At 31.9% G+C, this 27634-nt stretch overlaps 2 protein-coding genes across 4 annotated transcripts; one reads left to right on the top strand and one right to left on the bottom strand.

Moving 5' to 3' along the window:
• The first annotated feature begins 807 nt into the window (after positions 1-807).
• LOC126832726 (uncharacterized) lies at positions 808-9904 on the top strand. Of its 3 annotated transcripts, XM_050563609.1 has the most exons (27): positions 851-879; positions 973-1056; positions 1123-1267; positions 2018-2129; positions 2213-2254; positions 2447-2530; positions 3715-3903; positions 3981-4102; positions 4215-4326; positions 4757-4934; positions 5019-5167; positions 5795-6037; positions 6107-6254; positions 6435-6653; positions 6727-6851; positions 6969-7125; positions 7222-7380; positions 7807-7947; positions 8022-8106; positions 8187-8272; positions 8347-8502; positions 8571-8725; positions 8794-9024; positions 9135-9237; positions 9324-9537; positions 9628-9702; positions 9775-9904. In XM_050563609.1, the coding sequence occupies exons 2-27, from the start codon at positions 979-981 to the stop codon at positions 9831-9833; spliced, it is 3567 nt and encodes a 1188-aa protein (XP_050419566.1). In that variant the 5' UTR covers positions 851-879; positions 973-978; the 3' UTR covers positions 9834-9904. The 3 variants fall into 3 exon arrangements, with proteins under 3 accessions (XP_050419567.1, XP_050419566.1, XP_050419565.1); XM_050563608.1 differs by lacking the exon at positions 851-879 and having other exon boundaries at positions 888-1056; XM_050563610.1 differs by lacking the exons at positions 851-879; positions 9324-9537; positions 9628-9702; positions 9775-9904 and adding an exon at positions 808-850 and having other exon boundaries at positions 9135-9317.
• A 38-nt stretch (positions 9905-9942) lies between these two features.
• On the bottom strand, positions 9943-21077 carry LOC126832727 (proclotting enzyme-like). Its single transcript, XM_050563611.1, has 8 exons — positions 20788-21077; positions 11994-12265; positions 11499-11897; positions 10921-11009; positions 10721-10856; positions 10501-10642; positions 10290-10435; positions 9943-10208 (listed from the first exon to the last, which is right to left on the bottom strand). Exons 1-8 carry the CDS (start codon positions 20906-20908, stop codon positions 10053-10055), a joined length of 1461 nt encoding a protein of 486 aa, XP_050419568.1. The 5' UTR covers positions 20909-21077; the 3' UTR covers positions 9943-10052.
• Between the last annotated feature and the right edge of the window lie 6557 nt (positions 21078-27634).

Here is a 27634-nt window from a genome sequence, read left to right as displayed (position 1 = left end):
TGCGCGTTAGATTAAATCAGTAGGTCAAGTTATATTGAAGTTTTAAGTTTATTTATGCATAATAAATGAAAATTGCATGTATATTATTATAAGTATAGTTATGAGTTCTTAAAATTCATAAAAAACAGGATCATATAATTAAGTCATAAAAATCCGTGGAAAATAGTAAAATATGATAATAGTGAAGGTCAATAAATGTATTATATCTAAAAGTATAAGTATTTGATCGATAAATGGACTGTTTCAACTTTCAATAACCAAAAATCGACAAATAATTAATAACTAGTTAACTGATTTGATTATTAACCAACATAAAATATACACAACTGTCTTTCTGAATAAAATAGCTGAGTTTCCTTCGATTTCATCAAACAAACCAGTCCAGTTTGACAAATAAAACAGAATTTGACAAAATTGTCTTGTTTTTATATTGTGTCTAGTGTTAAGTACCTACTTTTATTGTTTTGAAAGTTAAAACAATAAGATAATATTGAGTTTGCCTCTGTCTATAAACAATGGCCCACAATGTGTTATTCGGCGTGGGAATTAGTAACGTAGAACTTTATGCGTAAAATACAATGGGTTTTTTTTTTTAATTTGTTTGCTACCATATTAATTTTAATTTGCATTGAAAGTGTTTTCTCATGCTTATGTTATTTTCAAGAAAAAATTTGATATTTAGTTTAGAATTAGTATTTAAGGAATTACATTAATTTGCTGTAACATTGAAAAAAGTATTTGTTTAAAAAGACAATAGTCATAGATAACACATTGCTCAACACTTGGCCAACCACTTATGTACACTGCAAGTGTCTATTGGCTTTCAAGTTATCTGATAATTACACATGTGGTAATATAAATGCGAACATAGACATTTTGGTATTGTTACTTCAATCACATTATAATTTAAATTACCATTATTAGTAAGTATCACGTGAACTAGTTTTTTTTTTAAATTGAAAAAGTCCACAGGAAAAAATGGATTGTATCAAGCAAAGAATATGCTTTTCGTCGCCGACGGAATCGGATATTATATTAGACGGAGAAAACCCGAATGTAAGGTTTTTTTTAAATTAAGTTGTTGCATTTGTTTTGTCTTTATAAAACCATTACACGGTTTAGAGCTTCCAAGGTGTTCTTGTGTTTTTTGGCTCGGACAGCGTGGGAAATACATTGATATTGTGCATGAATCAAGATCGACAATTACAAACGTCCAGATCGATGATCTACTATCAAGATTACACCGGTCAAGAGTTCAGCTATGAAGGTAAAGCGAACACTATTTGCAATTAGGTACACCAAACTACTGTGGTGTTTAGGGTCGAAAATAGTCAATAATAATCATAATATAAGCACAATATTCAAATAATTGTTCTGGTTATTTTAATACTTGCTCAGACCTCAACCCTTGGCTAAAAAAAAACAAAAAAATTGTACATGACAAAATTGTATTAAATATAAAACAAATGGTTACGTTTTTTTTCTTATAACGAAAAACCACTTATTTGACAGTATCAAGGCATTCCCAATAGGGGTTACATCATTTTACATTAGGACTTCAAAAAAAAAAAAAACTACTTTGATTTTATAATTTTTATTTACTTTAGTTTTGTTATAAGAAGAAAAATACATAGAGTAATTAGTATATATTCATAATTTATATTAATGTATAGGTAATCAAATATTGTGAGTACATATCTTTTTATTTATAATTATGTAAAACGTTACACTATATAGTTATTTACTAGTGCACAAGTAAGTGTTTCAGCATCGAAGGATGGGAGGGGGGGGTTTGGCTTAGATTGAGAGTGAAAAAGAGTCTTGTATTGTCTTGGATTTGCTTTTAATGTCCGCATGTCTAATATTGAACATTTAAAGTTAGGTAAAATTATATAATTATAGTTTGTAATACCATACTAAATCGCATGAAATATTATTGAAAAAATGACAGGGAACGATTTTGAAATAAAATTACACCCAATTTTTGATAAGTGTAGACATTTTTTTTTTTTTTTAGAAAAAAACCAATGTCACGATTTTAGCAGCTGGAAAATGCCTAGTCTTCGGTTACAATGTTTGGTTCCTATGCAAAAGTGGAGAATCGTATTCAACGGTCGTCTCAGCATTAAGTATCCACGTTATATATATTTTATTATCTTAATAATTATTCCCCGTTCGAAAAAACTGATCAAGTACCTATTGTGTTGTTTAGGAATGAAGTACAACATAGTTGTCATTTCAAGATAAACTTAATGTAAGAATTTTTTTCAAAAATATAAACTAATGTATACAAATATATTCTCTAATTACATGTATGTATATTATGAGAGAAATAAAATGTAGTCATTAGGCTTCGAATTCAAAACCGTATTATCCTTTTAACCAAAAAGGACCTTTGAAACACATAGTTTTAGACAATACCAATTATTGACCTATATGATTACAGATGGAAGCCTCTCGGGTTTCCCGTTTATTGCAACAAATTGAATGAATTTTCCAAAGAGGAAATCGATGTACAGTGTCAAGACGCGTAAGTAAACACACTGGTTTCGAACAATAACTGACATTTTTGAAGAAACACCGAATTGCTTTTAATTTTGTAGAATTTTTGATAGTTGATCAATGATATTATGTAGTGTCTTCATTGGAACAATGCCGTGACTACTATAGGGGTGGTTAGGTGTCTGGGCAACCCTCTTTGGTCCCTTGGCCACCCTCTTGTTTGAAAAGAAAAAAATATATTATTTGCCTAACCGACAAGTATAAAAATATGAATTTAAAGTTAAAATTAACTGTCTAAAATTGTTTTTTTCAAGTCAACGACCGGTTTGGACAACTCTTGGAGACAAGAGTTGCCATCCTGGGAAAATGGTTATGGTGCGGTAGTTTACCTTCTGCAATAATTACATTTATTTCACCTTGATTAAATTTGCATTGTTTAAATTATTAATTAGTTTTTTTTTTACTATTTGAATAATTCATTTTAAATTAAACTAAATTATTTGTAATACTTTAATGAAATAAATTTAAATTAGTTGATATTATTAGTTTACCAAATTTCAAATGTATGTTTTAATTAGTTTTTTAGACCACTGTTGTACTTAACGCCACGTCATTATTATAGCCTACTTCCAGAAAGTGTACTTTGTAACTTAAGGATACCTATATACTGTATGTTATACCTGAAATATTGCCTAATTATTGTATTGGAGTTATATTTACTCCACCGGTTTATTATGACTTACTAAAATGTAGATATAAAACGCACGTGATACAAATGTTTCTAAAAAAACATGGAAGTTGACTTTAAAAATAAATTAACCCCAAAAACTTACATTTCGACGGGCAACTTGATAATTTTATAAATTAATAAAAAATATACCCCTAACCCCTCTAAGTAGGGAGATTATTCAAAAAAACTATTTCAAATCAGCTACCCCAAAACCGTATAATTATTTTTAATTCCTTGTCCTTATATTAATTATAAAATGATGTATTGTTGTAAGACAAATTTAGATTATTATAATTAAGTTATAGGTATAAGATTGTGTATATTTTCAATGGGAGATATTGTTTTCGGATTCCTGACCACTATGGCACCCCCCCCCCACCTCTATCTATCCTCTTCAAAAATGTTTGACTGTTAAAAAAAAATTTAGTTACAGTAAAATACTTTTCGAGCGCATTACAATATAATAATTATTTTTGGTTTAGGGTGAACACTTTGTTAGGATTTGACCAGTTCGGTGTTCTCTCTGGGACTTTGGTAGTCGACGGAGAAAGTAAAACTATTGATTTGGATGCTTTAAAGCTGAGACGTTGGGACATGTCTGTTGGAGATTCTGTGCTGGCCGGTCGCTTGAACAACAACAGCAAAACGTTCTCGTTACAAAAATCGAAAAGGTCTTATTGCTCGCTTTAGGGGGGTTCCATTGGTGCGATTAGACGGTAATAATTTTTTTAAAAAAAATTTTTTTTAGATTAAACTGCTGTCGCGGTCATTTAAAATCAGCCACTAGTCACGAGTACTTAAAGGAAGCATGCGACATGGAAATTACAGACGGACAGTTTGGCGAGTCTTCACTTATTATGCAGCACGGTGGTAAATACAAAAACAAAAACAAAATTGATCAATATTCATCTGGCGTACAGTGTATCAATTATTAACTAATGAATTTTTTTTCAATTTAATTTAATATCCATACTCGTTATAGACGATTTAAGTATTGATATGCGCCTAGCAGGTTCGACGGCGGTGTCGTTGGAAAACGTATCGGTAATAACCGGATTCGAAAATGGACTCGGAGGAATACTTTTGTACTTTGGGTATATAACATCTACAGTACTATTTCTTTGCTATTTTATTGGGGCAAGTGTGCATAACGACAAGTCATGTGCATTTTACCGAATGAGAAAAGGTCAAAAAACGCTAAAAATATCGTCTCAGAGAAATTATTATCAAGTTCATATTGTGTGTATATTTGTAGTCTACCGAATCGACACACCCACACAGTTCATAAAATACTCTGGAATACATTTATTTGCATATATATATATATATATATCCATTTACATTAAACGTGCTGTTTAATATGTATTATGCATACGGTTACACAGGCAGACGGTTGTCTGTAATGTAGTATATAATATTTCTGTTGGATATCGTATAAATATTATTGGCGTGAAACCAGCAAATTATATTTTTTTTTTTTTTGCAATCCGTTTAACATTCTACTTGGCATTTTTTTTTTTTTAGAAATAGATCACAACGAGAAATAGATCCAATAACGGCGGATCCGCAAGTATTGTCCGTCGGTTTAACGGTCAACTTGAATTCGGCGACATGTATGCATTCGGATGTAGTTGGAAATAAAGCAAAATCTTTAGCAATATTAAAGCAAACCGTTGTGGCCGCACGTCGGACAGCTGATAATGTAGCGATTTTGTAGACACATGAAAACAATACTTGCACACAGAGACTGACTTTGGGTTTATTTTTTTTTTTTTTTTGGTCAAAGATCAGCGTACCCGATGGTATATGCATTACAACGGCCGCCATGAGAGCACATTTGGATGAGAACAAAGTATTGCTAGACTCTATACGGTACGCTATCGAGCTGACAAAGCACTGTGACGACGTTAAGAAACTATTAGACTGCTGCGACGGGTACGCTATTGTTAAAAAGGCGGGTTAAGAGGGCGTGGCACCGCCCATTTTTAAGGAGTAAAGTATAGGAAATACAAATTACAAAATCTTAATTTTAAGGTTAAACTGTGATGTGTAATTATTCGTTCAATACCCGCGGCTCTATTTTGGTAGTTAATTTATTTTTTGGACTATCACAGCATCCTCGAAAGCGATTTAAAAATGTTTTTTCATCTCAACTTGTTTAAGCAGACTGAAAATAACTCGCTTCATTTTGGATTTAGAGTAAAAGCACCCGTTATAAAATTAAAAGACAACAATATTTCGGAGGGCAAGACGGTGCGTTTTTTTCGTTATTCCAAGTATAACGCTCAATACATAGTTTGGAAATAACGACTATTTAAACATTTTTAAATGACTGCTGTAACTTTTCAAAAAATTAATTTTTTTTTAAAAACGCACCTCCGGATTATTGTTTTCTTTTAATTTTAACAACGGGTGCTTTTACTCTAAAACCAAAATCAAGCGAGTTATTTTACAGTCTGCTTGAACATGTTTTTACCACTGAAAATCACCGGCGCAACGCCCTCCCAAAAGGTAAACGATGATGGCGTGTTAACTGCGATATTTGTAAAAAAAAATTACCAGGTTAAGAGACCAATGGCTGTCGTCCGAGGTTAACCGTGAATTGTCGGACGAAATTTCTTTGAGTATAACTGAAAATCAACCCTATGCAGTGCGGTCGTCCGGCACGTTCGAAGACGGCGACGTGGCATCTTCGGCTGGCCAATATACCACAAAGTTAGGTTCCGTTGCTTTGGGCTCGATAATATCCGACGTGCTCGAGTGTTGGGCTTCTAATTTTTCTGCTCACGCTCTGATCTACAGAAAGTAGGAATTGGAGTACACACTAGGTGGTACACGGTGGTGTAAGTACTAAACGTGTCGTTTTTAAAACAGAAACAACGGACAGCCCTTGATGTGCGACATGGCGGTAATAGTGCAACGGCTGGTCGACGCCGAATCTGCAGGGGTGTTGTTCACCCGAGATCCAATGACGGGCGATCCCGAGCGAATAGTCATCACATCGTGCACGGGCCTCGGTGATGTAATATCGCAATGTTTAATACACAGGGCGTGCTGTAGGCCGTAGAGACACGTCTGACGGCAGTCAAGCCCTACCGTAGAGGGCTTAGGGTACTTGACAACCTACAGCCGTTCGAAACCCCACCGTTCTTTTTTTCGAAACGCCCCGGATTAACCGTGTTGATGGTATTATATATGTCAGGACGTTGCTTCGGGAACAGTCACACCGGACACTGTGGTCATATCCCGGCAAAGTATTGCTCGGGTCTCAGATCCGGACGTGGAAAACTCTAGTGCAAGCCGCACGAGTGCGGCGAAATTGAGGTCCTTTGAAAATGTAATGGTCGAGTTGTCCAAGTTTTGCGTCCGGTTAGAAGAGATACTCAACTCGCCGGTAGACGTCGAATGGGCTGTGATACGGGTATGTGATCTGGGCCGTGGCACCGGGGTAAACGTGTATTGTTAATAATAATCGTTCCTAATCGTATTCGAAGGACCGCATTTATCTCGTTCAATGCAGACCGATCACGTCTATATTCGCTTGGCAGACCAGTGAAATTGTACGCGAGTTTGATTCTCCGTTTGCCAGCGATGACGTTACAATGTTCTACAACAGCAGGTAATTGTTGTCTTTTGACTTGCACACATTTTGCTTGGCCCATAACGAACAGAACTGGAACTTCTCGAGTTCCCAGCTCCGTTCATCACACTGATCTCTGTAATATTACGGTTACAGAGATGGGTTTCCTAACGCGGTCCACCCGTTGTCGTTGACCTTGGATTTTTTTTCGCTGTTTCCACTCTTAAAGTTGACGGAAGGCGATCCAACAGATTTTTACCGCAGTAAACAGCTGTTGTACACGAGTTTCAATTGTTGTCTCAATGTTTGTCAAGTAGGTATTTATAATCGTCCAGCGTTGGACGTCTATTTCTCAAATTTATAATCCATAGTTTGGGCACTACATATTAATAACACTTTAATATTTTAGATATTTCAAGATTTAGAACCCGGCAGTATGTACTCGGATGTAATACAATACGCCGTAGCCGGTAAACTGTTCTTAACAGACGATGTTTGGAATAAAATTCTATTGAAAAATACCACTAGTATTGTAAAAATGTTGAAAAAGTCTATTTTAACATTGCAGGTAATTTTGATTAATTACAGGCATCTAGTAGTAGTGTATTGTTGAGTAAGGATCATTCTCCCTTATCAGTGATCCTCGAAGATGATCCTCCCTTATCAAAAATAGATAAGAGGATTGTTATCAGTGATAAGGATTTTTCGGCATAAAAAAAATGGTTGATTGTGAGTATCCATGTGGTATGATAATTATATAATTTTCACAACGAATAAAAACCGTGCCATTCGACATATATCCCGTTTTTCTTACTATCACTGATAACAATCATCCATACCACATTGATACTCACAATCAACCATTTTTTTATGCCAAAAAATCTGTATCACTGATAACAATCCTCCTATCTATTTTGATAAGGGAGGATGATCCTTGTCCAACAATACACTACTTCTAGTACCAATATTTACCCCGAATGATTTATGTATATAGACATTATATAACGTTAAATCGCGATTGGATGATGTACAAGAAAAGGTTTTCAATATGGACGTAGAAGAGTTGATCAAAAACGCCAATACATCATCAGAAATGTTAGATAGTATAAGCATGGTTTTAACACTCTTGGAAGAGGTAATAGTTGTTGTATTTAGATTTACTGGAATAATTATTATACATTTATTTTAACGAAACGTTACATCATCAAGGTTACGCTTTGTCACACAGCTTCGAGTTCAAATAACATCGTTTTTTATACGTTGATTTTAGTATTCGGTTTTGGAATAACCAAAGGTAAGATATTTTATAACATCCAATTAGTAGGTATGCATAAAATTAGATTTCAGTTATAATATTGTATGCAATGCAAACAGATTCAACCGAACAATGTCTGACGAAATTGGCGTCGTTAGTAGATAACTCTCAAGTGATTTCGGCGTTGATACTTAAAGATTTACAGGTACGGTATTAAATTAAACTGATCAGAAACAAGGCAAAACTCGGTTTTAAAATCGACAATCTTATGTTGGCCAGGGTGTAGCTAGCGTGTTGTCCGGGAAAATAGACAAGCAAATATTTTGTAACTTGCCCGTACAGCAGTGTCATTCTTGGTTAAAGGATAACTGCGAAGAAGGCTATCGGCTCGTGGAAGAATTCATAAGAAAATACGGCCACCGCGGTGTTCAAGAGGTTGTATTTGTATCTAAACGACGATAGTAAAAATAATTTCCAAAAAAAAAAAATTGAATTTGCTTCAGTTGGATTTAGGTTCCGAAACATGGTCGACCGATCCTGACCGTTTGTATTGTTGTCTTCGGACGTTGCTATTAATCGAAAACCACCAACCGAGAATCGAGGAAACCCAAAATCCACAGCCCCACAAAGATAACGTGCCCGGAGGTTTTTTTAGAAAGTAAAAAATTCCGCTGTTGTTTTCTGAATTATTAGTAAACCTGTGGTCGGTTGGCGTTTCGTCCCTAGGTATTGCTCGAGCTACTTGTTGACCAGATACCAAACGAGTATCTTGTGCAGAGAACAGTCTAAAGATTTGTTGGTTTCGACGACACACAAGTTGCGTTTGTGCTATTTGAAACTCGGTCGAATGCTGGTGGACGAGGGAAAAATGACGGATCCTAAATTATTGTTTTTCATGTCCCAACACGAACTGCAGACGGTTTGTAAACACCGCCGTTGCTTTGCCGTCGTTCACAGGCAAGTTGCGTAGGCAAATAGATCGTTTCGATAGGATAACAATATGTAAAATTCAAGTTTATTATTATTATATTTTTGCAACCACGTGTTGTATGCGTACGGCGTTTTAGAGCGATGAAAAGAAAACAAATATGGCCCACATTGTCTTCGCTGCAGTTCGAAGACGTCAACATCGGGACACCAGTGTGTAAACAACTAGACTCGAGCTCGAAGGTTTCACATGTTGTGTTTTTACATTATTTTTCACTGTCCCGACACAACGGCGAATAAAATATTATTGTTATTGCCGCTGTTCGCAGTCGTCGCCCGCGTTGCGTTCGAAACGTTTCGCGGGTTTTCCCATCTATCCCGGACGGGTGGTGAACCGGGCTTGTGTCCTGGAACACATCGGGCAAGCCGGCAACTTGAGGTCGGGAGACGTACTGTTTGTCAAGTCCATCGACGTGGCTTGGTCCGTTTATTTCCCAATCATTTCCGGTCTGGCGACCGAAATCGGAGGTGTCATATCTCACGGTCAGTGTGTGTGTGTGTGTGTGTGTGTGTGCAATGACAATTTGTCGAGTATATTATACTAATATTGGTTGAATTCAATATTTTATACAGGAGCTGTCGTGGCCAGGGAATACGGGTTGCCTTGTCTCATAGGAGTGTCCGACATTACACGTTACATTAAAACGGGTAGGCGTCACCGATGAACCGAGAGCTATTAAGATTTCGCATCTCAAAACCACCTTATATTATGTATTTCAGGCGATATGGTAGTCTTGGACTCTGAAAACGGATTCGTACAATTGCACGACGGCAAATAAACACCACGCTGTAATCGGATCACACAATACATAATATATTCTATATATATATATTAATATTATAAATAACTATAAGAATATAAAAAAAAAAAAAAAAACGACTGGGAAATAAAAGTATAAAGTAAAGATTATATTAATAATAATAATTATTACACCTAGCTATTTACAAAGGTAATAAGTGTTACCACCGCGTGATCGTATGGCTTAATAAAAACCGCGTTAAGTTTTCAAATTTTTCATTATCCAAGGCATAAACGACGTTACTCGAGTGTACACTCCGGGGAATTGTCCTTTGCCGCAGCCTATTCCCCAACTGACAATGCCGACCTGGGTCCATTTGTTTTCGTTGAGCATCAGAGGACCGCCGCTGTCTCCCTGTTCGGGATCAAACGAGATGGGCATTTTATACAGATTTTCTTATCTGAAATTCTTTGGGAAATTACCGAGTTCACTTACGCTACAAGAGTCTTTGGCTGCTTTCCCGGCACACAAGAAATGCTCTACTATTCCACCGGGAGCTGCCGAACCGTATCTGCTTTTACACTCTTGATTAGTCCAAACTGGTACGCTGACTTTTTGCAAAACTGCCGGTTGTGGACCGCCTAAAAATATATGATAAAATCAAAGACATATTATCTATCTAATTTATTCATCCTTCGCCGCTTACTCTCTCTCAGACTACCCCAGCCGATGACCGTGGCCTGTTGTCCGGAGTACAAGGCTTTGCTCTGCTGAGGTAAACATATTGGATGCACTTCTCTGGAGAACGTCACCGGTTTGTCGAGCGTGAGGATTGCAATATCGTTGTACTAAAAGTAAACGAACAATCAATAAGTACAAGTCATAAAAAAAAAAAATAGTAAGTATCATATTATCTTGGTACGCACCAAAGTCATTTGGTTGAATCCTTTGTGCCGGACTACCCTTTTGATTCGTCTCTCCAAGTGTTTTACATCAGATTTGCTTTTGATGTTATAATCACCGAGATTAGCCGACAGTCTGGCCACGTCCCACGAACTCATGCTGTAATTATTAAATTTTAAGCTATAATTAAGTATATGTGTGCACATGAAGACCAAAAACTCACTGGGCAACGCAATGAGCAGCGGTTAGGATATGAGAATCGTCAATTAAGGATCCGCCGCAAAAATGTCTCCCGGAATTGAAAATAGCAACCTTAACAGATGTGTTTCTATTAAACAGGTTTGTTGTGTGTATGTAATTATTTTTTTTATCCATACCTTTACTGTACTAATATCTATACTTTTATGTACCATACGAAAAAAGTTGATTCATTTTAAACGTTTTAATATTAAATACTTTAAATCGTTTACATCTTCACTCGAGAAGTAATTGATATCAGCCCGCCGGCCAATTCTTAAAATTATACCACATAGTTACATTTGTACCGAATCTTTAAACCCGAAAGATGTAAACATGTTTTGGAGGCCCAAGGTAAAAAAATAAAACAGAGTCAATATTGTGTATGCGATTTACACAGTGCATTGCACTTCAGTCTGGTGTTATGTTAATTGAATGGTGTTTTTTTTGTCTACCATTGTATCCGAACCCGACTTTTACAGTCTACAGATGGATGAAAAAATTCAAAAAGTTCACCTTTTATCTCTCTCCTTGGTATATGATTTTTTTAAGAAATGAACTTACTATCCAAGGCCATTCTCCGGGCTCTGCGTTTTGCCCGCCGACAATTCTCTCCTGATCTTGTTGGTAACCAATAACGTTTTTTATACCACATTCGTATTGTCCGTTGCCTGCATTCTCCGTGCTTGGGGGGGTCACGTTCGGTTTGTTCGAAGGAGTCGTCGACGAAACGTTGGCATTGGCTACTTCGTCCGTGTTTATATGCTGCGGATGTTGCTGCGGCGGCCATCCCGGGAACTGAGGACTTGGCGGTGTGTGAGTGGGATGAGCGGGATGGGTGGGATGAGTCGGGAGCGGCGGTGGCCAATTGGAAGGCGGCATCGAGAAAGACGGGAACGTTCCGTCGCTGTTGGGAAGTCCCGGACTTAAGATGCCAGGTTGAGTGCAGCATACGCCGTATGACTGAGGATTTTGAAAAAAAAAAAAAAAAACAATATAGAAATATTCCAAAACGGCGTGTAAGCGAGCGATGCGTGCATACGGTATTGTACTATTCACCTGTTGATGGTCGAGGCTTATGTAAGTGCAAGCGTCGTACATTCCCATCACCCAGGATTCCCAGTAATGCAGGTTCGGTAACTTGATGTACGGGTAACACGAACGGAAGTTAACGCACTTCCCTAGGGCACCTCTGCCCGTCAAACAAGGTCCAGGAACTATTGCCCATTGGGTCTGCCGTTTTGTTCTGTGCTGGTCAACACTGGTGCTGGTCTGCTGTGTGTTTTGGTCGTCCGGCACCACTTCGTCCGGGACGTTTTCTGCCGGCGACGCTGAAGAATAATATGGCAAATTTGCATTAAAAAAAAAAAAGTTCAAAAAATAGTCAAATAGTCAGAATATGACAAGATATTTTAACGCTATAAGTGTGCAGTGTACACACATAGGACGATAGGTTTTTTTCGAATAATTAAGTGACCCAACCGTTGCTTCTTAATAGGATCTAATTTATACAAGACCGTCGAATGATTTACCGTCTCTGTACTTACTGATTTAGCGTTGGTAAACAACGTGTAACAGTTATAAACGAAATGAGTAAAAAAAAAAAAATATTACCGTTAGTAGGCATAATAGTAATATAAAATATGGTCATCAAACAAAGAACCGACCGACGCGTATGTCATTTGAAATGGGCGACTCCTTACGGTTTTTTTTTTTTGGCTCCTTGTTAATAAAAATACAAATTATATCTGAAATGAGAAAAAAAAATCTGCGCAGTAGGTTCGTCGCTTCCTACAGGTTATGCAAACTATATCAATATCGTTATTAACAATATTTTACATACATTTAATCTCGCTCGGAACGTATATTATTCATTATGATAAACGTGTACAGGTATACAATAATAAGTATTTATACGTCCTTGGTGTGCCCAATTCGGTGTTTTTTTTTACATTAAACCGTCCGACAAACTGGTCGTTTGCAAATATTATATTATCGGCGATTAAAAGTTAAAACGACCGTCTTGGGTCAATATACTCTAATATTATGTACACGACCTGTGACCACGATGTACCAAGTAGGTATGGTGTTTGTTTGATGACCGGATCGGATGTAAATTGTACTAATGTACCATACAAATGTGTGGATATTATTAACATAATGTATGAATATTTTAATTTTTTTTTTTGGGGTTATTTAACTACGCAAAAAAATATACTAAACTATATTAAACAATACATCTACTTGCATATCAAATTTTATTCAAGAGACCCCTAATTAGTATTTCCAATTCACACCCAAAAAGACAAGTATATTATTATAAAAACTATATTTTCATATAGTCAGTGACGATATCTTAAAATGTGATCCATGTATGATTAGCAGTAATCACAAACATTTTTAGTAAATTAATTAATATGGACAAATGCCCCTCCCCCTCCCCAAAGAACAATTCCCAAACTAGAAAAAAATACCCATAATAACACTCTGCTAAGAAATCTCTAGGCTCCAACTACAAAGTATAAAGATACAGAGAAGCTTAATAATTGAAAAAAAAAATTTACATTGATACATAGACCCAATAGCACAGATTAGGTTTTATTAATTTATGCTAATATACTAAAGAAGTGTGTTAACTCTGTAACCACGGCTTAATAATTTTCCAAAAATCTCAACAAATTGCCATACATTTTCAGGTTACAAGTCATTAATTCCTTTTTTCATCAGAACAGGAAAAGACGAGGAGATTTTTAAGAAGATAGCGAGAGAACTTTGTGTTTCATAAAAAATTAATTGGACTAGATTATATGAAAAGAAAATGCCATTATAATAAATACATAGTTATACATTTCATGGTTTATATAGTTGTCTAGAAGTGGGATTATTGAATATTATATACTTTAATTAAAATTAGAAGATAAAAGAAAAATAAATAAACTCCCAGTCTTTTATTTTTTTTTTCAGTCAATTTTCACTATTTCCAACTTAATTATAATAACACAAGTAAGCATTATTAAACACCAAAAAAAATTTACATGAAACATAGTGAATAGTTTTTAAAATGAAACTATCGTCAATGTAATAAAATATTTTAAGTAAAATATAGCCTTGAATAACCTTGAATAATTATACAATATATATAATCTAAACTTAAACATTCTGTATAAAATGTAATTTATATTTATTTTAATAAAAAAAAAAAAATTAACTGTACAAATTAGTTCTTCGTGCAATTAAAAAACAAATATATTTAGAATATATACATTCAATATTACACTTGGTCATTTTTGTTTTTTGTTTTTTTTTTAAATTTAAATCACAAGCTTGGCTGAAATCAGGTGGATGAGGTTCATTTCAATAAGGTAAGGTACCTAGTGTAAACAATTATTCTGTTTTTACTTGTAATTCGTTTTTAGTTATATTCTCTGCATAATTTATAGCAGAGTTATTTAGATTGGTTATCGCATATTTATTTATGTAAAATGTGGACATTGTAAATGATTGATGGTAATTATTTAAATTTCTTAAGTGTTAATCATTATTGTCACTAGCCATCGAGTTCAAACCCTCCAAAGCCAAAGCCGTTACTCAAACTACACACTAACAATACATTGTATGTATTATTCGATTCATTAAAATATAGTTAAGTAGTAATCTTTCACACGTGTAGTTTCTGCGTGAAGGTTCACATAAGAAAAGTATTAGGTAGTTGCCAAATATTATTATTTTTTTTTTTACTTTTGGTTTTAATGTATTTTTCGTACTTGTACGTTGCTTGTTTGTCCGTTTGATTGGTTATTTTTTATTATACATTCATCTGGGTGTGGTTGAAAATATATAATATATAATTTTTTTTTCCTATCTAACTCTGAAGTTAATTTACGTGCCACAAAGTCTTTCATTACATTATTGTGATCAGCATTGTTCGAAATCGTGCGTTTTACCTACCAAAATGACAGTTATATACGTGGGCGTCCAGTAGATCACTTGTATAATATTTGACTATGAATTACAGTGAGTAGGTATGTAAGTATGTTTGCCTCGACAGAGAATATTTGTTTTTAGACTTTAGAATTGAAATACCTTCTAAAACGACAAAAACCCTATACCTACCTTTTTGTATAAAGGTAGCTAGTTGGGATGGCAAAAATGGAGAACATTTGTTGTGAACTTAACAGAATTAGAAAAAAATATCTGTGATAAGTAGCTTTTTTAAAAAAAATAAGATCAGAAAAATTGTACAACAAGAGTAAAAGAGATTTAATGATCATTTTTAATCTACTCAATGCGACTATAGCGGGATCTAGACGGTTAACTATTGTAATCCAAGGCGAATGTTTTTGTTTTTAATTTTTTTCTGCTTTTATATTTTAAATTTAAATTACTTGCCTGCTTGGTTGGTCGGAAGGAGAGGATTTAAGGAAGTTAAATCAAAGCAATATAAGTCGGCATGAGCGATTGAGGGTTTCTGTGCTCATATGTGAAACAATATCCAGGTGGTAAAACAATAGATAAACAATTTTAAAAACAAACGGCGGTTTTCAAGTAACTTATATAAAAACGCTTTAAACAACTAAACTGCATTTATGTTCAATTTTCAAATAAGGGATGCGAATATTTTTTTTAATGATGGAGTGTATTATGAGGATTAAAATGTAATGATATTTTCTTTTCTCTCTTCACTTGGACGGTGTGTGACAGCGTACCTGTGACTGTCTTAAGAATACCTGTACACTGTTTATTGGATTATAAATTATAATAACATGTTGTAGGTACAGTTATATATATGGCTCACGACTTACCCACGTGTTCAACTGGTGTTTCAATGGCATTTCGTTTTTGGCATCAATTTGTAAGTGCGTCGTAGCTATTTCAATTTGTACAGGTAACTCTTTTTTTTTTTTTTAATCATAAAACCATAGTCAAGTCACAAACATACAAGCCATTAGTCATAGTGTTTCCAGCTAAGAAATATAATTATTTTAAAAGCGCGATTATTCCACAACTATTCGAGAGATCAAAGTACCGGAAATGTCGCTACGATGACACATACATAAATCCTTCGAACCGGAAAATCTAAGACAACTGCACGAAATTCGGAATAATACAATTCATTTAACGTTGAAGTGTCAACAAATATAAATAGGTAAGTATCGCTAAATTTGCATTAATAATTAAAATAATAGCGAACGAAATGTATATAAGACTTGCAAATATTCTGAACGTCTCGAAAATTGTCAATTTTTTTACCAACTATAATATTATATTTCTCCCCAATCATATTTTTACTGTCATTATGATACACATTAATGTAAATCTCATTTTATAAAAAGTAACAAAATAAACCATAACATATTCCGATTTGTTTGGCAATAATTACTGTCTTCTATATATTTTCTTCGCTTTATCTCAACGATTTTTGTCAAGTCTTATAAATAATTATTATTTATTTTTATTAAGTAAGAAGTGCTATAGTTAATTCATATATGTGTCGGTATATTAACTGAAATACAATTTACGAGTATTTTATTTAAATTAAAAGTTTGTATATACAACATTGGAAACCCGTTTTATTGCCAAAAATGATTTAAACTGCATAATATTCGTATTCCAAAGCCGTTTTAAACGGTATACGTCGTTATTTTTAGAATATTCCAACGATTTAGGCGAATTGTTTGGCTAAAAATAAATAACTTATTAAAAATGAGTATTTGTAATAATTTATGCCAATGGATTTAGCCCCCTCCAGCAATCGCCAATCGATTTTTAAAACATTAGCAATGTAACATAATTAATATAATATGTAAAGTGATGGAAATTATAGGTAGGTTTTTAAAATTTTTTAATTAGAATGATATATATATATATATATATATATTTTATCCAAAAATTAAGTAGGTATTAAGTAGGTACAAACCATGACATCAATAATTCATGAGTATTATAAAAACTAGCATTAACTGTGAAATTTGCATAATATTTTTAGATTGTGTTGTGCTTAGTATTTAGTAATGGGACAAAACAAATTAAAATACTTTTATATGTGCTAAGTGTAAAATGCGTTGTTCTAATGGTATTTTTTTGCAAAATGTGTTCTTTGCACTATATAGAAATAAGTTTCTACCTACTTGTTCATTTTCATTTTGCTTCTCAATGAAAATTCAAATACAATCCTTACAATGTTACAATATGGAATAAAATTAGGAATTTAAGATATTAGATTTTGATTACATAATCGTCGAAAAATCGGTTAGTTAAAAAAAAAGTACACAATGCAGGGGGTGGCTATAGTAGTTTTAATGTGTTGCAAAAAGTAGGACTAAAGTCAGTCTGCCAAGATAGAAAAAAATAATTATCGCTCAATATATTGTGGTGATTAGATAACAGTATTTTGAAAAAATATTGTTTTTAAATTCGATAAAATATATTAAATTTATTATTGTTAATTTGTATATAAGTTATATTTGAGTTTTAGCTATTTATTTGTATTATTTAATAACAATGCCTAGTTGTTTTATTTGTTCAACAATAAAGACTTTTTTTTCCTTTATGTGGTCATACTGGTTTTAGTCGTACTTTTTACTTCGCTCTTGCATACAAGCTAGTATATGTTAGTTCATCTCTTTATATTATTACTCTATATGACACAATGTCTCGAATATTTTTTAAAACGTGACGGTCATTTTTTGTAAATTTTAAATTCATCATCGCCAGTGATCAGTCTTATTGCTACAACCACAATCAAAGGGGATTAAAAGAGCCCAGAAACGGGTTTTATTGACATCCCGTGTATATCTAGTGATATTGAATAATATATATTTAATCGGTATGCTCTCGATGATTTAATACCAGACGACGATGGAATTATTAATGCTCTTAGCATTAGGAGGTACCAACGAGTAATAAAGTCATAGTTCTTAGACCGCACGAAGGAATGTTCATAAATATTCTACAAAATATATAATGATTCCTTTTTTTTTTTTTTTTTTAATCGAACCGATATTATTATCATTGTGTCTGACTAATAAACGATTTGCCGAATAAAAAAATATTAGCTAGTGTCGTTTTTCGATTTAGCATTCCTGTTCTGGGTCATATATACTTGAAAACACAATAAAATGTCAACTGAAAGTTCAATAAACCTTAATAACGCGTCCGCTCTAGCATGCTTGTTGGCGGACTCGCAAATTTTAAATTAACATATGAAATAAAAAGTAATAATAATAATAAAATCAGATCTACAGATTGGCAAAAATTAAAATATATTATCCCACGAGGTTTTAAACGGTTTTTTTCTTATACGGTATATTAAACTAGATAAACTATTTACTGCGTAAAACTATCTATACAAGTTTTAATACATCTAGCAAACTAAAAAAACCTTGGACGTTGAATTCATTATAGTGAAATAATTATAATCATAACAAACGGTGTATTATATTATTATTAACGATTTCAATGGTTTGTATATTTTGTAATTACACATTCGAATCACAGACTAATACAACGTTACTGGAAATCGTGCACAAAGTATTTTTTCGTCTAACACACATCTTTTTATACAGTGTCGTTGTGATTTGAGTTATAAAACGGTAGTAGAAAAAAGTTATTAAAAATTAGTAAATGATTTCAATCGTACAAACGAGTTGTACTTCCATCGATTAACTTTTTTTTTTTACACACGAATAAAATATTATGAACACAACTATTTTTTAATATACAATTTACCTAATTAATAAAAATAAAAATTATGTACAAAGTAATTCTAAACACAACACGCCCTGTACAAAGTTCAACGAATGTAAGTACCACAGAATAGATGAAAGCAGAAGGGTAGCCAAACAATGTAAACAAACAAGTGGCGGCCATGTTCATACAACTAAAAATAATAATGCATAGATATAATTTATTATGGAGCATATTTAGAAAATGGCCGACGCGTTTTTGTGTGATAAGGATCTTTACCGTGTTAACTGTTATCAGTGTCCGGGTCTGGTATTACTAATGAGTGTTTTTCGTTCTAGGTAAAAAACGGCGATTAAATTCCCCGAACAAAATCACATTAAAAAAAAAACAATTAATTACACTCTTTTAAGATGTCTGTGCAGGTTTTTTTTTTGGAAATCCGAAGAACTCTAACGAGTAAGTAGTATTGCAGACGAAGTCGTATAATATTATGGATTTACATTATGTAAACAAACGGACGCGTGGTAGCTGTCATTGAACCTGTGCGCCATGAGCCGGCCTTGGCATCGAACAAAATATGACAATGTACGCGGTATCAGATAAGTCATTTCGTACAGTAATTTATATTTCTTGCTGGTTTTCTTAATCGTCTCTCGTTCCAGTCCTTTAGTGTTAGTAATAATTATTCTGCGCTCGTGTGGTCAATATCGTTGGTATATTTATGCGTAAAAAATAAATAAAAAAACCTATTCAATTTGTGGTCGAATTCCGGCGTAGTTGATGATAAAAAATATATATTATATATTTTATATTTGCACGTTCAACAGCACATTAAAAATATTATTATGTCTACTACGGTTGTCGCCAATTTAAAGATTAATCAAATAAATCCAGACACGTTTGTTGAATAATAATTAAAGGTAGAGTACCAAACAATAATTAAAGGCTTTAATACTTTTTTTTTTATTCTGAACAAAGAGAATTTTTCGATTATTAATGTGATAATTATAATATATTCAAATTAATTATTACAAACACTAAGTTTATCTATGTATCTACTCAATACATTTTTGTACTTAGGTATATATTGTCTCTTGAATATTGCTCAAATTAACATAGGAAAATACAGTAATATAAAGGTATTGCTAAAAAAAAAACTATAGTCTATACCTACGCTTTGTCTCAACTAACAACTAAATATGTTGTAGATATGAAAAGATTTACAATTTTTGGTATAGTTTAGTATAGGAAATTTATGTTTCTTTTATATAGATGTTTAAATATGCTCGGAAATCCAATTCTCAAAAAACATTGGTATCGTTTGGTATTTAGCAGTGTGAATACTTGATAAAAAATAGTAAGTTCTAATACAGTTTTAACTTGCAATGTCTTTGTTGTTGAGAGAATTAATTTGTATTGATTTTTTTTTTTTTGAATTATTACATAATAACCGTAGAGTGTCAGAATAAAAATAAAGCTAAACCTGTTTCGGGGAGTGTTATTTGTATTTGTATTTTTTTTACAAATTTATGTATAAATTATTATTGTTATACATAGTTATTAAATAGTTTACAATACTGGTTATAAAAAAAATATATATATATTATACAGATACATCTACTTTAACCAATGACAAATTATGGAGTGCAAAACACTTTTTTTACATAGATTGTTCATTGCTGATATTTTGAAATAATGGACTATAATGGAAGTATATTGGAATCGTGTAAAATCATTATTAGCCTATTTTGGTTTTTGTATAACTTAAAAAATACTAGATAAACTTCATATATTCAACTAAAACGTTTACATATTTTTCTGTCGATAATCCCAAAATACTTATTGTCGCATGTACATAATAATATCAAACTAAATATTATTATTCAATTTTTTTTGGAAATCAACAAATGACAGTAATTCGTAAGCAGTGTACACATACTATGTCGGTTTTAACTGATTATCAATCGTGAATTGACTACAAGTAAAACGATTTTAAACAAAAAAATATAGTCAAAAACATTAATTGGACGCTATGGCGGAAAGATGAAAGAAATTGTGGTTGACGACGTTTAATTTACACACAATTATTGTATACTATACTCGACAAACGTGTGTTACTGATAGTGGAATTATTACAATAGAATTTAATATTTATTATTGTTCTTACCTTCCAAGATCACCGCGTCGTCGGTGTGTATTTCTCTATAATTCTGAAAACCTATGGCGGTGGTGGTGGTCAACCGGGACGCCCATAAAAAACGGATTAACAACGCCGGCAAGAGCTTCATTTTGGAAATAAAAAAAGGCAGAAACCAAACGAAAACTACAACAACATGTATCAATTGTTATTACAATACAAATCGAACGGTCGTGGTCGTCATGCGTGGCGGCGTTGGCGAGTAGTTGTGCCCGCGGTAAACGGATTGCACATGAACCGGCTGTGGCCGGCAAACAGTACCTTACTACTGACCGATGACCAGACACGCTCCTCGCCATTTATTTCAAATCTTCTCGGTCTCGTGAGATTGCGGTTTCTTCTTCTTCTTCTTCTTCTTCTGCTGCTGTGTGTGTGTGTGTACGGCCAATGGTTCCCAAATCCGCGATGGACGGTGGTGCGCCAATAATTCTGAAACCAAAGCCAAAAGTCAGTCGGCTCGATTGCGCATGTCTTATGTGGTGTGTTTTTATTTTGTGTTATTACTTACAGGGTGATTCATTAAGGATAAGGACACTAATTTTATATATTAATATTTTGAACAATATTTTTTGGTACACGTTGTACACATATTTTCCAATATTTTCCTATATTTTCATCACCAATCCTTGAAGGGGCCGATAAGGGGGATTTTAGTTTTTTTTTTTTTTTTTAAATGGCAACGTATGTTTTTAATTACATACATTTGTAGACAAAAAATAAAAAAATATTTTACCGTTTGAATTTTCGTTTATTTGTTCATTAGCTATGACTTTGTTGAGATACTAGATTTTCTCTTAATAATTATCATGCTTCTTCGGTTTTCCAAAAGACATGGTTCATATTTATGTTCGCATTGTCCATTTGGCGATAACACTCTAACAAAAAAAAAGTCACTGGTATAAAAGACTTTGAAATAATCATAGACAAACACGGTTCTTATCTACAGAGTACCTATTCCAACACAGGTACACAGGTTGGTTTTACATACCCACTTTATCAAATTATTTTTATGCGTGTAATAAAACTACTCGTCTTTGTAGTAACGATTGAAAATATTAACAAATACAGTAAAATAATCAAATTTTTATAAAGTCATAACAAATGAACAAATAAATGAAAATTCAAACGGTAAAATATTTTTTTATTTTTTGTCTACAAATGTATGTAATTAAAAACATATGTTGCCATTTCAAAAATCCCCCTTATTGGCCTTCCAGGATTGGTGATAAAAATTTTCAAAATATTGAAAAATATAGTACAATGTGTACCAGAAAACGAGTGTCTTATCCTTAATGAATCACCCTGTATATTGTATATAACTTGGATATTTCGAAAAAGTAGAATGGTATTTGAAAAATTTTGTCATTTCGGTTCTATTGTTAAATCGTATCATAATAGACTATCATCGCCAATCGTTGAGTTTCTATTACCTACTACACTTCGACACTACTCTGTGTGTGTGTGTGATATGTTTTTTGAAGTAATAAAAAAATAACCAACGTTTAAAATTTGAGCGGCCCAAAAAAAGAGAAAAAAATACAGCCAGGACCAATATTAAGTTTTTTACACAAATATAATTGCACATTATTTAACACATCCGAGCTCGGTTCAAGTGCAATAATAATGTATGTTTGATACGATTAACTGTAACAGTATATTATTGTTATTATTAAATAAAAACAAAAGCCCGGCGGATATTTGGTTGTCATGGAACCGAGTTTAATTATTAACACAGATAGAAAGTGTATATTGTCCTAATTTTGATTCTTAAACGACTTAATATCTTAATTATCGAATATAAGATATTAGAAAGTACACGGGTGGTTGTATAATCGCTTCGAGGGCATCCTTCTTCTATTTTATAATTAGTCATCATCGTGTGATGACTTAAGTATTAATGTATATTTATTTACACATAAATCGAAACATAAGATGATGTTTTCCTAAAGGAAAATGTGCGTTTTACAGTGGAGTTTTCATCAACGTTTTTACAATAGTACAAGCTAATAATCGAACACGGGACAATGTAGGACAATTAGTAAAAATAATACATTTCATATAGTTTTAACCACGATGACCACTGTGGTCAGTCGTTAAATTTAATTACGGTGGTTGTATAATGTAATATCATAAATATTGAAAGTAGTTAATTAATAGGTATGAACATATACCATATAGGTTGTAACGATGGAAAGTACTTAAAACTATATTGCTGGAAATTGTACACATTTGTCGGCCTTAACGTCTATAGTGGTGTGAGCCCTTAATAAGTATCTATATATATATATATATAAGTACATTTTCCTTGTTTATGCACACATAAATAGAAACAAGTATGTTTAAACAATCCCAGTTAGGATGTACTTTAGTAAACTTAAGTAGATTTTACCTATTTTTCGATAATTTTTTATTTTTATTTAATGGTCCACAGTAAACATGATCTAAGCGTCCAAGTTTATTCAATCATTTACCAGAAATGTTTTATTCAGACTGATTTTTTTTTTACCCAGTATTTGAAGACTGTAAATGGTTCATCACCGTGGATATGCAATTTCATAACAGTGACCATTGACAATTACATTTTGTTCATTAAATAATAGGTAACCATATTAAAATATCAGTTTTTATATTAATAGGTATACAACAATTTTTAAAAAAAAATGTAATGTATATACATGTAATTCTATAACTTTCGGTTGCTATTTGGTACTTTATTATTATACTATTATTATTTTAGTACCGACTATTTATTATATTTTAATTATTGTAAAACATAACTAAATTTACAGACAATCGAGGTGCACCAGATAATGCGCCTGTTATTTTGCTCAGAAATCTTAACCATCAGCCATCACGATAATCAGGTTAGCCCACTAAAAAACAAAATTATTCCCAGACGATTTCAATATAACTGATGTATACATGGCAATAATGGAATTGGTGAGAAATTTACAGTTAAATGAAACCTTAAGAGGTCTATTATCGAGATATGCAATTCCCAAGATTTTAGATGAATGGTTTTCAGCAAAATATGATTTCTCTGTTTAACACGATTAGTTTGTAATATGTTTATTTAATATTATATTCTACTATATTTTCATGTTTTATTATTTTTTTTTCATCAACTCTAAACGTTAGCGAAGCCAAAATTTATATTACTTAATACAACAACTACAACAAATATTGATTGAGATGATTGACAGTATGATATATTCTGATAGCTTAACTGATTTTTAATTTTATTATTATTATTTTAATTTTATTATCAGCTTGCAATGACTTTGTAATGATGTCGTTGATAGATTTTGTGCGTTTCCGTCTGCAAGTGGCATTATCGAATTTACGGCGTTGCGTATAGGCAAACAGCAATGCCAGGGTGTTTAGAAGTCAGTGTACGTCACGGCGCGACGATCTTAATTGAGGCATCTTTGTCGCGAATGTTAACAATTAATGTACCTATTGCTATATATTTAAGTTGCTGAAAGTCAAGTTGACACAGTTGTTGAAATTCAGGTCGGAAAATTGGACTGAAGTTCAAGACTAGTGTTTATACCAATATTTATATTATAACATATTATATTACATTTCAAATACGGCATTTGTGTTATGATAACTTTACAAAATTAGTTTGGTTAATGAAAAAGCCAAGTTTACATTAAAATAATATAATAATATAATATGATAAAAAACATACAAATAAATTACAAATATACGTACCAGAATTTCCTGTGCAGAACGCCGTATTAGAAAGATATTTTAAATATTATAATTAGTTAATATGATCAACATTTTATTATAAATAAAATATTATCATATCCGTGTGGAATTTCAGTCAAGCGATAAACACAGAAAGAACGCGTTTGAACTCCGTTTTAATTTGTCTAATATAATATAGTTTTAAAAATAATTATTTATTTTAACAAGATACCCGAATACATGAATGTACCAGAATTGCCTATACAAAACGCCGTTGTGAAAATTATGTATAATATTTTAATAGTTAATATTATAATAAAAAAATTAATATAATTAAAACATTATCATATCCGTGTGGAATTTTAGTGTCATGATAAACACTAAAATAACTTGTTTTTATTTTAGAATCTATATTATTTTCTTGAATTTAAAAAAGAAGTAAGTATGATAATTGGAATGAAACAAAATTTGATATTGATATATTTAAATCAAGATTATAACTCATTTTTTAATTTCTTTTGTGCACTATTTATATATATATATATATATATAAGTGTTTACAACTATTAATATGTGTAAAAAATATGTAGCTACAAAAGTACACTATTTTTTTTTTATAAATGAATACAAATATATGAGTGTATTTAAAAAGTCACACGTTTTTACTCATTCAAACTAGATCTCAAGCATATACTTAGAATTATTTTTTAATTTCATGACATTTTGGTTTGTACACAGTATACATTTTTAACACTACCAAAGTAATAGTGTGTTTTACAGTTATAATTTTTTTTTTTTAATAATTAATAAATAAAGTTTAATCACTAATATTGTTTTCAAACTAACAAAATGAATATGAATTCTAATAACAAAATGTAAATATAGTAAAGTTATGAATATTTAAAATTTATTTCCTCCGTTTCTAATTTTTTTTTACAGAATTTCAATTTGAGTACAGTGGCCTTTAAAACGTATAAATTGAAGTGAAATATTTGACAAATGGTTAAAATGTATTAACTTATGCGAGATAATTTTCATTTCATCCCCACTGTCCTCACACATGTCGTACATCTATATAATATGTTATTGTATAATTTGTATTATACAAAAATGCACATGCACACCTGCGTGCAAAAAACATTGAAAAATGTCATATTATATGATTTTGGGGGTCGCTGAATTCAAAATTTAAATCATCCACCTAAAAAAAAGGGCCGTTATACTACTTTTTTAATATAAATTAGTACTACTCATCACAACAAAAAAAGAAGATTAAGATTTGAACGCAATTTTGTTAACAAGTCTATGTTGCACCTACTTGAAAATATAGAAGACATATTATTGTGTATGTAAAAAAACATTTTTTTTTGATTATTAGCGTTATTGGTTTTTATAAAATATTAAAATGAAATAAACTTGTTTTAAAAGAACAATGCAATTTTGTCACTGCAATCACTGCTGGACCAGTGTTGCCAACGCTAACATTGCTAACAAATTTACTATGGTACTGTCGTGCAAGCAAATTTAAATATCCAAACAAGAAAAGTCCAAACACTTTGGAAACACAATTAATAAAACAAGACATGACCGAAATTTAACATGTTTTCCGTATAAAAATAAAGTAAAACTATACAAATTGAATTTGTAAAATGTATCTTAATAAACTTATTTTCAACAATTGCATGCTCATCCCAAAATAAACGGGGTCTGCTATTTAAAAATCTAAGTACATAAGGAATATGGTTATACATAGAACGCTATTTAATGCGCTTCTATATTTAATGCGCTAAAAATACTGGTTTATTGATTATCGAAACAAGTGTTTCTTTTTTTAACTTTATTTGTTTTATCATTTTGTTTTGTGTGTTCAAATGTTCGAACTGCGTTACAATAATTATAGCGAATAACTATTTTGTACGTTAGGACACTCAAATTATTATTTTATTAAATTGTCCCTGTGTAAACATTTATAATTTTCATTAACAGTATATTAATTTTGATTTTATGGAAAATGTATATTAAAACTATTTTCTTAGTTGCAACAAATTAAAAAAAATGAATGATGAATTAAACTAATATATTATGAGATGGGAAATTATGAACACAATAATGGAAAATGTGTCAACTAAAACAAAAGACATAGGTATTATAATTTTAGTGGTCTTAATACAAATTTGTATTTGCTATTATACTTGTAACAATATCATGCAATCAATTTTAATTATGCAAACAAGAAAAGTCCAAACAGTGTCATAATATACATTTTTGATGTAATAATGTTATATTTTTATGTAAACAAAATGACACATAACACAAATAATGTCTGATAGAATATTATCTTTAAAAGTTACATTTTCTTATATAGTATAAAGTATTTTTGCGCAACTTTATTATTATTCTACATAAACATACAAAACAAGTTTTCCAAAACGACTGTTGCTAATCTGTTGAATTACCCAAGAAATTGAAAACAAATTTCAGAGCTAATTTGGGCAGTAGAAATAAAAACACTTAATCTAACTGTTAAAATTTATCTATGAAACTAATAAAAAATTATTCAAATACATATTAATAGTAACACTACCTACATACATAGATCATTAAAATTATAATTGAATAGCTTCAACAGTACAACATATTGTTATATGTTACTTCATCCCTTAAGACCATGCAGCAATGGACCAATGCATGTCTAATCGTTATTATTTTTATTTCTTCCATTTGAATTTCTAGTTAAATTACTATCTATAATCAATGGTGAAATCTTATGTTTACCACATAGGTCATTTTCTTACATTATATAAAGTATTTTTACATAATTTTTTGTATAGTTTCATTATTGTGTTTTACGTGGAAAACTTGTTTGACTGTTGCAATGTTAAAAATTACACACAAATGTGGGTATCATATTACACTTTTATGTTTTTACATATTCAACAAGTTACCTTAATTGCTTGATTGCGTTGTCCATTAAAGATTAGACTTATTATGAAAAATGTAATTATTTTTCTTTAGACGTGTCACAATGTCGTGAGAACCGCATTAAACCGTCCAGACAAATTGGTGGATGGTATAACAATTGAATCAACACGAAGAAGCATATTTATTTGTTGTAAACACA

The sequence above is a fragment of the Adelges cooleyi genome, unplaced genomic scaffold (assembly GCF_023614345.1).
Source record: "Adelges cooleyi isolate 19-005CV unplaced genomic scaffold, UGA_ACOO_1.1 ACOO_flye_CR_arks_rails_tigmint_CR_PRNA_167, whole genome shotgun sequence".
Taxonomy (NCBI): domain Eukaryota; kingdom Metazoa; phylum Arthropoda; class Insecta; order Hemiptera; family Adelgidae; genus Adelges; species Adelges cooleyi.
Note: the sequence above shows the minus strand (reverse complement) of the source record. Positions and strands in the feature narration are given on the sequence as shown.

Excerpts from the sequence above, each read along its gene's own strand:
- LOC126832726 (XM_050563609.1), top strand. The coding sequence starts at position 979 with ATGGATTGTATCAAGCAAAGAATATGCTTTTCGTCGCCGACGGAATCG. Across the intron at positions 7,381-7,806 it reads AGTCTATTTTAACATTGCAG|ACATTATATAACGTTAAATC; the intron begins GTAATTTTGATT and ends TTATGTATATAG. Across the intron at positions 9,238-9,323 it reads AACTAGACTCGAGCTCGAAG|TCGTCGCCCGCGTTGCGTTC; the intron begins GTTTCACATGTT and ends CGCTGTTCGCAG.
- LOC126832727 (XM_050563611.1), bottom strand. The coding sequence starts at position 20,908 with ATGAAGCTCTTGCCGGCGTTGTTAATCCGTTTTTTATGGGCGTCCCGG. Across the intron at positions 11,010-11,498 it reads CCGGAGAATGGCCTTGGATA|GTTGCTATTTTCAATTCCGG; the intron begins GTAAGTTCATTT and ends ACATCTGTTAAG. Across the intron at positions 10,643-10,720 it reads GATTCAACCAAATGACTTTG|TACAACGATATTGCAATCCT; the intron begins GTGCGTACCAAG and ends GTTTACTTTTAG.